General features: G+C 41.1%; 1 protein-coding gene across 1 annotated transcript; it reads left to right on the plus strand.

The window, feature by feature from the left end:
• The first annotated feature begins 5,070 nt into the window (after window positions 1-5,070).
• On the plus strand, window positions 5,071-6,513 carry LOC105451561 (H/ACA ribonucleoprotein complex subunit 1-like). Its single transcript, XM_011692084.1, has 2 exons — window positions 5,071-5,136; window positions 5,709-6,513. Exons 1-2 carry the CDS (start codon window positions 5,071-5,073, stop codon window positions 6,396-6,398), a joined length of 756 nt encoding a protein of 251 aa, XP_011690386.1. The 3' UTR covers window positions 6,399-6,513.
• The last annotated feature ends 5,520 nt before the right edge of the window (window positions 6,514-12,033 follow it).

A 12,033-nucleotide genomic window follows, 5' to 3' on the forward strand; every position in this document is an offset into this window, starting at 1 on the left:
GGTAGCGACTTATTAAAAATTGGCGGGTTTGCTACGAAAAATTCGCATTCGAAAGGTTCACTCAAACAGATATATTTATACGTCGAGCATTGAGTGATAATGGAAAAATCTAATGCCGCAGAACGTAATAACGAGCATTAATTAGCTGAAACATCGCTCCTGACTAATCAGTTGCGCGAGCGTGCGTGACGCGACTACCTCTATTAATTTCTGAAGCCGCAAGTCTAATTCATTGAATTCAAAACTAATGACACGCACCGGTGCCGAGAGATGGCTAATTTTCTGCGGTCATTTTTATCCGCTGTACACGCAGTTTTTATGCCGAGCAGCAGCAACACACCTATACAAATCGATCGAAAATTACCGATTGCTGCGCTACAAACTTATTTCAATGTATATTGCACGTCTGCGTAACACATAACAAATTAATGCTACTTATTCATATTATTCATTAACGAATCAATGTTATGTACGTACTAATTATACATTATATGCGCATACAATATTTATATCATTAACATAATTATGTCAATAATAAAAAATGTTATGCTATAGGACTGGATTTGACATACAATCGAGCAATGCTCGATTGAAATGATCTTATTTCGTTCAATTTTGTGCGATTCGCGGACGTTCTTGTTCGTCGCGATGCACAGTGTGTGCAGCCTACGTAACGCTTTAGTGTACAGTTCTTTCGCAGGTTAAACTTCTTTGTGCATTTATTGTGTCATAAGTGGCTTTGCGCAAAATGTTATTACGTTCTGAATTACATGTGCGAGCCGCGCGATTTTAATTGCGAAGTTATTTGCTTCGAAAGTCTTCCTGCAGCAAGAATAAACGCGTCAGGAAACTGTTGAGCCCACTCGCTATATGAATATACCAGATTAAATCTATCGCGGTGAAAACTTCAGCCTAGCTGGTTTTTTTTCCTTTTCCGTTCGAACGATTGTAGTAACATTACGTATACGGAACTTACTTCGCGAAGTAAGCTGGTCGATTATATTTGCCGGATATAATGCAAACGATACGTGCTCGTATTGAAGGTGGCGATCCCGGGTGATCGTGCACTTTCTATACCAATCACCCGATATTTACGGGGGGGCCGCGCAATTATGTAAATTTATTTTTGACAGATCGCACTTCCTCCCCGCAAATACTCGCTCGGGGAGCTTTTTCGCAAAGACCACGAGGACCAGCTTTTGATCTCGTACGCGACGCAAGCGCGAGCTCGTGTGCGACATATGCAGATTAATCCTTTGCACGTGAGCACCTGCGTCTAATGTCAACTTAAATGTCTGCATCTAGTGTACCTTTCCCCTGCCAAAGTTCATTAGAATCGCAGAGTCGACGTCATTAATTTAATCAGCGTGATATTTTTTTTTTTTTTTTCAAGAGATAGTCTCATCTCCGCGTAAACGCAAATTGATTTTGCGGGAAGCCATCTCCGAAGCCATCCTCGCGAGAAGCCGTGTGACGCGAACTTTCAATTGGCGACCCTTATCTCCGCGGAATATTTCTTTTTTTCCTCTCTTTCTTTCTCTTTCTCTCTCTCTCGAAGTTCGAGTTGCTTGAACTTTAGACCGCAGAGAGGGTGGCAACGGTGGCGTATAAATGCACCCTAAGTGCACCAGCGGATTCTCGCGCGCGTTACGAGACGACGAGTGCGGGCGGGCGGGCAGACGGACGGTCGGTCGTCGTCGTCGGCGGCGGCGGCGGCGGGGTTTTCGCGTAGTCTGCATTTCTGCTTCACCGACCGCAAGCGTAACCTTATGCAATAATGGGAAAGGCTTTGGAATCGGCCAGACCGCGGCTCTCATGAATATATGGATAGATGTTCTCGCTCAAGGTGTTTATCAAGCCGTTTTCTAGTTACGTCGTTTTCCGCGACACCATCGCCCATCGAATATACAAACATAATTTGCCCCCTGGAGAGATGAAAGAGAATTTTAGTTTTCCGGACGGACGGTTTTCTTTCGAGATTTAAGTGCGTTCGAAGGTACGCGTGTTCGATTGTACAGGTTCATATTATAAATTTTTACTCTTGCTAGTATTTGATTTATTTTTTATTTTCTTATTTTCACCGCACGTGTAACGATTGATAAACTATGTATACTTTACGCATAGTTAATTTTATGAATATTTACCAATCTTTGGGATATTGCCAAATTTTTGCATTTATTTTAATCATTAAATTACGCGCCAACAGAGGCGTTTACGTATTACTCTCTTAGAAATATGAGATAAGGCGCAATTTAATCATATTAAAATACCCAGGCTGACCATTCAAAATAGAACGCAGGTAACAGCGGCAAAAACCGCTTGCGTAAGTTATGGGCGCTTATAAATGAAATTATAAGTAGGCTAACCTAAAAAGATTGTACTGAATATAAAATGCTTTATTGGGCTGCCAAAGAAACGGTTGAATAAGAAACTGATATTCGACTCTCTCTTTCACTTGTATTTTTATTTTTATTCATCAAACTGGAGCGCTCCAAGATATGTAAATTGCGCATTGAAGACGTAACGTATAATCTTAACGGGGGGTTTTTTTTTAATAATTACTTCGTTCATAAATTAGCTTAGAAAAGAGGAAATTAAATTAATGGTGGAAGCTAACGAAGCGTAAAGATAGATATATAAAATGGGCTATGATTTCAATAATTAACTGGAGAGAAGTGAAGATTACCACATCATATACCGCATCGTATGCAATATAGTTGTTCAATTATCGCGCGCGTTTCATCGGAGAGAGTGAGAGAGAGAGAGAGAGAGAGAGAGAGAGAGAGAGAGAGAGAGAGAGAGAGTTCAATATATTAAATAAAAATTTAACTCGGTTAAATGAATTGGTAATGAGCCTATCCTCATTAAACGAAATCTGTAGTGACCGATGCATTAAATAATCGATACGACTGTTTGCTGAATAATGCAAATGCTCGCAGTGTATTGAAACTTCGCGATGGTCTGCGCGAAATGTAAATATTTATTTGATATACGTATATCGCGCACATCACATCTGGCCTAATAATTATATATGTTCATATCGGTAACATCAGAACGAAACTCCCATAATTGCATATGTATTCCTTGCGTATATAGTAATCGTTTTCAAATAAAATATCACGTGCAAGCGCTGGACCTTTCGCAAAGAGATGTCATCAGAACACGTTTATCTAGAATCACATTGGTTCGCCCAGCTGCCAATAAAATGCCACTTGGGAATGATACAAGTAAAAGTTACGTTTAATATACCAAACTATCCATTGAATCGATTATGAAAGTGATTTTAATAAAAAGTTACTGCGTCAACGACTTAAAGCGGCGCGGTACATGTCTTTATAAGATCTGATAACTGTACATTAAAATCAAAGCATACACAGTGTCAGAGGAAAATGGGAAAAACATTGCCTCCATTTCGACATCGGGTGATTCAGGCGTTACGTTATTATAACGACGCGGTCGATTGCCGGTGGAGACCTTCGATTCCTTTAAAAATGTTACTGGGCGAACAAAAAAAAATATTACTACTAAAACTTGGCGAAAGTGAACGAAAAAGAAAAAAAAAACCCAACACGTTTGCGCCACAATTACCTACGTGTCGAAACGCAAATTTTCATTCGTTGTCTCTTTCATGGTCATCAATTGTGTGTCCCATCGACCGCATTATTGTTCCGCAGGCGTTCGCAATTTCTTCAGCAACTTCCTTCGTGTATTGCGAATTTATTTTTTAATTAAATGACCACCGAGCATAATGCCGGTGGATATATAACGTGCGTGTCAAACACGGAGAAAGTCTAATCGTCACACCGTTTTGTATGTATGTACGCCGTTTCACGCTATGGATTTTGTCACGCTTATGAATCCCTTTAAAATTTACGGCGCCTAGCCGTCGAAATCGAGTATCCCACTCGTAAAGTCGGTCGGCGCGGATTAATTGAGGAAGATTTCGATTTCTGCACGCGTACGCGCTTCTCTCCCGTCCCCTCCCCCCCCAGAAGTGCGGGTATAACGCCGCGGTTTAATTTTCGTGAGAATTACGCGATGCCGAAAAGTTCCTTCCGCTGCGCAGTCGCAGCGGGATTTAATTGCCCGGTGAATAGAGTGTATCGAGGAGTTATGTGTCTCCTGAGTCTCGAACGGCGCTCCGCGAATGCTAGTAAAATGTTTTTCGAAAGTGTACGTTATACGCGCGAACGATCGCGCGCGAGATCGTATAGAATTAAATTTAAGATCGCGGCCGATCGCGCGCTGTCAGATTAATTTGAACGTCCTCCATCATGTTTATCCATCCATTTATGTCTTGGGCGAAAGCACGGGCATTAAAACCTGTTATGTCCGTTACAGCTTCCTCGACTCTTTCGTAATAACTTATAATAAGGCAAAAATATGACAAGTATCAATGGATTTTAAGTAAATTCTACGAAAATATATATTGTACATTTTACCTCCTGTCGTGATTGATAACGGCACTGACATCAACTTACGTATTATTTATTGCCTCGCTTGTACATCGTCGAGTTTCCCAATTGTCTCTATATTCTATGGTGAATATAGCGATGCCGTTGCGTAACGCGCGCAGAGAGCTATACGATCGCCGCGTTATGTCCGATAAAATTTACGCGAGGCGCGAGCAAGATGGAAAAAAGGAACAAGTCCCCCTCCGGCACGCCCGTAACGTTTGTGATGTAGAGGAGGTGAAAGAAAGAAAGAAAGAAAGCGCGGATTAGGACCGGGCATGGACGCGAAAGAGAGTCGGATCAATTCCGGACTCTTGAATCGCGGCTCTTCCTTGGTGAGGGGAAGAGGGGGGGGGGAGGGGAGGGGGCTAGCGATTGGAGGTAGTAGTTGGAAAACGACGGGGCGGCGACGTTACGCGGCCCGTATCCGGGCATCCGGCAGTAATCAACCTCGCACGGGCGGGTAGCCCGTGGGAAAAGCGGCGGCTTAACGCCGAACGGTTTCGCGCGGGATAGCGGCACAATCGGTCCACCTTAAAGCCGGCGTTCCGGCGTTGGACGCGCGCGCGATTTTCCGGGGAGTGGGCCGGCGAGCACGGCGAAAGTGCCGGTATATATGCCGCTGATTGGCGCGATGCAACTTCAGTGTGCACTCCCGAAGGCTACCATGAGCACTTCGCAGGTGAGCTCGCGCTGCTGGCACGGCGGCGCGTACATAGGGCTCTGGTACAAGGGTATCTTTAGGGGTCTCTCTCGCGCGACAGAGGATTATGCACGGAAATCACGGAATTATGCGCGATGTATATGAGAGGAACGCGTCGGGATTTAGTATTGACGGCGTGAGATTATGGTGTTGCGTCTCTCACACCGTCGTATACGCAGTGTTATGTAGAATCGTATAGAGATTAACGGTGTGATGATTCTTTGTTTCTGGTAAAGAGTGAAATATCTCAATAAATTCACATAGAATACAATCACAGATATATTCTATATTGATTATACTTGTATCTCGCAAAATTTATCGATGCTTGATATTTAAGCAGACTATATATCGCTCAACTTCGTTATACATCGTGCCTCTTTGAGATTTTTTTTTATTTGCATCTTTTGCATTGTCAAATCGTTTTACTCTCTGCGTAATATGCTTAGAATTTTTATTAACTCGAACGAGACCTTCAAAGCTGCCCAAGTTAACCAAGCTAATCCAAACCTTGACCATGCGGGACCGCAATTAATACACATTTATATTCGCAGATCCTCGTGCTCCTCGCCCTTGCGGTGACGGTGGCTCTGGCCGGCGACCCCAAGAAGTCCGACAGCAAAGGGGCCGTTGACTCAAAGGATGCCAAGAGCAAGCGCGGACTCGAGCTGAGTCTGGGTCATGGTGGCTTTGGTGGTGGCGGCGGTGGTTTCGGCGGCCACGATTTCGGCGGCTTCGGCGGCGGTGATTTCGGCGGTGGATTCGGCGGCGGCGGCGGCGGTGGCGGCGGCGAGGGAAAAATCTCCGGCATCACGATTCATCGCGAGGTCTCGGTGCCAGTTCCGGTGCCCTACACCGTCGAGAAGAGCGTCCCGGTACCTGTACACGTACCGGTGAAGGTTCCGGTGGACAACCCGATACCGTATCACGTACCGAAACCCTACCCGGTCCCGGTAGAGAAGACTGTACACGTCCCCGTGGAGAAACACATCCCAGTACCGGTCAAGGTGCCCATCAAGGTGCCCGTGAAGGTGCCCGTACCCTATAGCGTACCCTACAAAGTACCCTACCCCGTGCATAAGGAAGTGCCCTACCCGGTCAAGGTTCCGGTCGTCGTTAAGGAATCGTATCCGGTCCTGGTGCACGAGCACGGTCACGGAGGCGGCGGCGGTGGCTTTGGCGGCGGCGACTTCGGCGGCGGATTCGGTGGCGGTCATGAAATCAGCTTCGACCTGCACCATTGACGATAGTCTGACAACAGTCGACATTATTGATCATACATCTCTTGTATATAATGATTACGTTTCTTTTTTTTTTTTACTCTGTGCTGTCTTAGCAGAATAAACATTAAATTATTAAGCTTGGCGTTTTGTAAAAATCCTTTGTCCTTTACGTTTGTTATCTACACGGGAGGGTATTTACTTTTATAGAAGTTGAGCTCTATTTTACGAGCGAAAATGATTTCTCCGAGCGTATTATGTTTTAATCTTAACCGCTCCGCTTGTGTTTCTACAACGGTTTTAACTGCATTGCGCAATCGTAGCGACAAGAAATAAATCATCAATTTAGACGTCTATTCGAGACCGGGTTGTTGAATTTTCTTACGCAATGCACTCGCGAGAAGATATTGCGAGTTATCATAACTGCTGTACGGTTTAAACCGATTCTTATAAGCCATTTCCCGTGAAACTAGGCGGCACATGTTACAATGTGGTTACCAGGCGACATGTGAAAGTATATCTCACTCAACCAGTCATTATGGCTGTTACGGTTCCATACACAAGTCAGATGTACTAGGAAGCTTATTATCTAGTTAAGGATTACATAGTAGAATACTTAAGTGCGTGAAATGATACTTGTTATTTTTTTTTACATATCCATTTAATTATAGGAGCACGAAGTCGCAGATACGCACCTAAGAAACGACTGATAGATTTAAAGATCTCGGAGTGTTCGCTTTCTAATTTCGTCAAAATATTTCGCACATAAATTGTTGTTTTAATTGCATTAAAATACAAATTCTCTCATTTTAATTGTATTAAAACACATAATTTATTTGCGAATCGAGTAATTATAGTATAAATTCGTATTCTAGCGATCGATGTTAAGCGTACGATTGCACAAATCATGTACGGGCATTATATTGTAAAGGTAAAGTCAGATGTACGTCGAGCGTACCGGTCAGGTTTCTTTACCCGAACGTACAAGGTAGATCATTCCACAGTCAAGGTTGCTGGAAGAAATAATATTGAATATTTGCCTCGGGCGATTCATATTCAAGCGCGCACTTATATATAGGAGCGCGCCTATATACAGAGATTGCACGGGTTTCTCGGCGGCGAGGGGAAGCCAGCTATGCGAACGGAAAGAGAGCGCGATTTCCGTAATCTTACTTCCTTGATGGTAACATTTCTCAACGGCCAACTCAACGGAGGCCATCAGCGTTACGTAAATAGATCGATCGATCTTACGTAACTATTATGAAAAGAAAGCAAAGCAGCACCTTTACCTGCATTAGCGAAATCCGTAATGACTATCGAATTTCTGTATTGGCAATCTGTAATAACGTTTCGCTCAGCGAGTTAACTAAGTATCACTTTCATTTATAATCTACGCCATCGCCTGATACACTTTATCTACATGGCACGCAATGCTCTGTTTTCTTTTATATACTTGGCTTCAACTTGGTAATCTCGTAATTCCGCCGTTACATCATTGCCATTTACGAGACTCAACGCTCTGATTATTTTTCAGCACGACGTAAACGAGTAATTGCGATATCTTGTTAGGAATCCGAATATCGACGAACTAATGGCCGACGAATAACTTGTCTCTACCCCCCCCCGAGGCAATCGTTATAACGGCGTATATGGAGATGAATCGGAACCGTAATTTGTCCTTGTTAGAAGCTCTTGTTCTTGAACTTAGCCTCCTCCCTTTACGCGCAATTATTATTACATGCCATCGTTAACGAGGGAGGAAGAAGAAGAGATTCCGTGCCGTAATTCTTCATACGGTAAACAGCGCGCTGCGTATCTCGCGGTATGCGCGTTATGAATTTAATTTACGAGTCTTCATCTCGTTCGTCTCGTGCCTTTTCAAATATCATAGACTCGTAATGAGAGACGACTGGTGTAATTAAGTTCTCAGAGATTTGAGAATGCTGTGATTGTAATAAGCTTAACAGATGATTTAATTAATTAAATTATAATAATTTTAATAGAGGAGACACGACGAAGTACCATAAATAAAATTGTTAGGAACTTTAAGAGTATCTTTGGACTCCGGTTTGGAATGTAATATGGAACCCTTACATCTTTTTTTCTATATTAAATAAAGAAAAAAATGCAACGACAACTGTTAAACCTGAAACAGATTGATAGTAAAGCTGTAACCTTTTGGATGACTGATATACGCCAGTCATCTGGCCTTAGCAAACCCGAGCTTAATCCAGCGCGAGAGAAATATTTTACGAGCGATAAAAAATAAGAACAGAAAGAGAACATGTGTGTGACTTTATTTCCTCTGCGCTGACGTATTTTTCCAAAGAAAAAAAAATGTAATCCATTTTATATTGGAGATATGTCGTTTAATCGATTTAACAGACCAGATATTGTAGAATGTTTGGAGAGGAACGTATGGTTTATTAAAAGAGAAAAACGGAAAAATGCCTTATCTTGCGTCAGAAGAACGCAAGCGCGACAGGAGGCGTCGCGACGTCTCGTCAGTCTAGCGACGTCGTTGTCGCCACGAACATCCGGCGCTTTAAACATCGCCATTTACCCTCACGGTTCGTTAGCTACGCGTCGCTCGCATTGGGATGGGATTGTTAGTAAAACAGATATAGAGCTTCCAATTCGATATTGTTTTTTTCGCGTAAGATATCGATTGCAAAAACTTTAATTTTGTTGTTACTCGTGAAACAAAAATCGACGTGCAAAGCGCGTTAAAGTAAGGCAAATTCATCCCAAGATTTCAGTATACACGCATGTTAACATGAAATAATAATATTACAACGCAGAGGAATATACCAAGATCATATATTGTTATACTTCCTCTTCGTTATATTTCTTTATGGGGCTGGCGAGAGAAATGTTATTCTTACATTTCCTGCTCGCCGCGTGTGTAGCTGTCTGTAATGGAGATTTGTTTATTTTATAGCAACGTGAAATCTACTCGTACAGCATGCACCTTCAAGAGACGTCCTAAAGACGCCCTACGCGATCTAAGAACGTTTTCAGGACGACTCCGGGATGGTCCTCGGATGAAGCGTGCTGTTTGAGATAATGAGAAAACACGTGATTGTGATTCATTAATCTGCCATGATTTTTTTTTACTTTAAAATAGCGAATTATTATCCATAGATATAGAAAGAGTCTATTTTGACGTGAATTAAATGATAAATATAAGAGAGATGATTTGACTGACAATAATTTTTTGAACGAAAGATCTTGCTCTCCTTTTATGTCTCTATCTTAAATTTTACTACTTTGCAATCTTGAACAATTAGCAATTTTCTGTATTGTAAAGGTAGACCTATAAGACACTATAGTGCTATTTTGCAGTCTTCGCAGCGCCCTGATACGTAAATGTGAGTCACGTGGATCAGAGTGCTGTACCTGCCTATTCCCTCCATGTACTGCCAACGTGCTGCGAAATAACGTAGCCTTTGCAATACGGAGTGTACGGTGTCGTATGTCGCAATCTCTTTAAGTGAAACCATACAAGGAATCAGCGATCAAATTAACGTACATTTCGTTAGGCATGCATTGAGGTAGATGCGCTTTAAATGTAGTCTAAGAGCAGAACGACCGAGATAATACCGGGAGATGAAATAATGAATTTGAGAGATAAAGGTATTATTATTCGAAAGAGATATAAGCATATTATGATATTCAAATTATAAAATAGAACATAATATAATATAGAAATTATCACAAATATTTTTAAAGAGATTCTTTTGAAACAGAGAATATAGACTTAATTTTCACTTGTGGTATCTAGTCAAGTCATATAATGACTTGTAGGAAGGTGTACATTAATATTATTAGGCAAAACACGTGTTACATAGTTAAACACATAGTATACGTATAGTATAACATTTTCCCTGTATCGTTATGTCAGCGAATGCTCGGAGCGTTTTAACGTTACCTTTATTTTGATGACACAGTCTTAAAATAACGTCTATGTTTTATTTTAAGCTCGCGTTCATGTATAGCGTCGTAAATCAGGGAACATGATCTCTCTCGTACAGTTTTACCTTCATTTTTCATGATATTCCGCGTTTCAGAACAGATGCTCTATTATCGTGAGACTGTCCATTTTCTTTCGTTTTTCGTAGGATACGCTTATACAACGACAATGGTAATCAGATAAATCTTATAACAATTTATATAAAAATATAAATTTATTTACTTCTTATTTCCTATTAAAAGAGACATTTACATATCTGTCTTAAATGAGATTAATATCTATCTTAATAACTAGTTATTAAATACAATTTTTAAATTTATTATTACTATTTTTTGTTATTTACATTTACATAAAATAATATTTGAAATTTTTATATAGGCACAGCAATATTGTTATTATGTAATATATGTGTGAGAAAGAGAGAGAGTATACAGTTAACTAATTGCAAGCTGAATAAATCTGAAATGAAATTTTGTTCTCAAGCACGACAATTTCTTGTTGTACATACGATTTTAATTAATCATTAATTAATTTACAAATAATTAATCATTAATTAATTGACAACTAATTAATTCTTAATTAATTGTCAATTTGCTGTTGAGCAAAATCTAATTGTTTGCGATATATTATTTATGATACAATCTATTATCAATTGTTTCTACTGTCTTATTGAAGGACTTTAATTATTAGCTAATTACCAATATAAATGTAAACTTCAGACTGATTTATTCATATAGGATCGAGCAGTAGAAGAAATATCCTCGCTAACTTACAAGACATTCTTGACGGATTCCCGAATTAGCAAAGTTTCCTTTAATCTCGTCGTATTCCTTTATGACGTTCGTGCAGCTGCTGCACCGACCTGCCTACCTACCCGACATGAGATGCGTTCCTTCTTTTTCCCCCGCGCTGTAACTTCGTCTGTTGTTGCCGGTAGCGAAGAGAAAGGTGCGCCGGGAAAAAAAGAAATAATGGTACAGCGAGTGTTGAAGCCCGATCGATTTGAAATCGGCGCTGTTCACTGAGGTCGCGCTCCGCGCCTCCTTTCGCTCTTCCTCCTTCCTCTTATCGCGGCTAATACGACTGGGAAGTCTGCTTTAAAGCAGGCCGTTCCGCCGTACGATAAACGGGTCTGTTTACATAACTATAATAGTGCAATTATTACGAGTTTATGCTTAGTCGTCTGAACTCATCGTTTCTGTCCTCTTTTCTCTCGTGTTTTCTATATCCGTTTATTTTTTTTCCTGTTCCTTTCGTCGCATCTCCTTCTTTCTATTCCTGCAGCTACATTTGCAATCATAGATTGAGCTCTGTACAGTTTGGCAAACCTATAGATCCGTACTTGTAATTATTATACTTGAATCTCGTCTCGAGAGTTTATCAGAGACACTCAGACTGGGATTTCGAATCTTCAGACGCGAACAGTTCAATAGTCAGATCTTGATACAGATTAACCGTGATTGTGTTTGGAGAAGCTGAATTGTTACTCACGTGAGCGCGGAATTTAACGGTTTCTCGCAATTTAAATTAAGATGCGGGCATAACAGATTGTGCAGAAAAATTCTTTTGGTCTAAATTTTCTGAAGTGACTGTTCACTCTTTTGGAGTGAATTTCACTCCAAAAGAGTGAAAATACTGCCACTCAAGTGGCCGAGTGGCAATATTTTCAATCTTTTGGAGTGAGAT

Source organism: Wasmannia auropunctata, unplaced genomic scaffold (genome assembly GCF_000956235.1).
Source record: "Wasmannia auropunctata unplaced genomic scaffold, wasmannia.A_1.0 LD336050.1, whole genome shotgun sequence".
Lineage (NCBI taxonomy): Eukaryota > Metazoa > Arthropoda > Insecta > Hymenoptera > Formicidae > Wasmannia > Wasmannia auropunctata.

Excerpts from the sequence above, each read along its gene's own strand:
- LOC105451561 (XM_011692084.1), top strand. The coding sequence starts at position 5,071 with ATGCCGCTGATTGGCGCGATGCAACTTCAGTGTGCACTCCCGAAGGCT. Across the intron at positions 5,137-5,708 it reads CTACCATGAGCACTTCGCAG|ATCCTCGTGCTCCTCGCCCT; the intron begins GTGAGCTCGCGC and ends TTATATTCGCAG.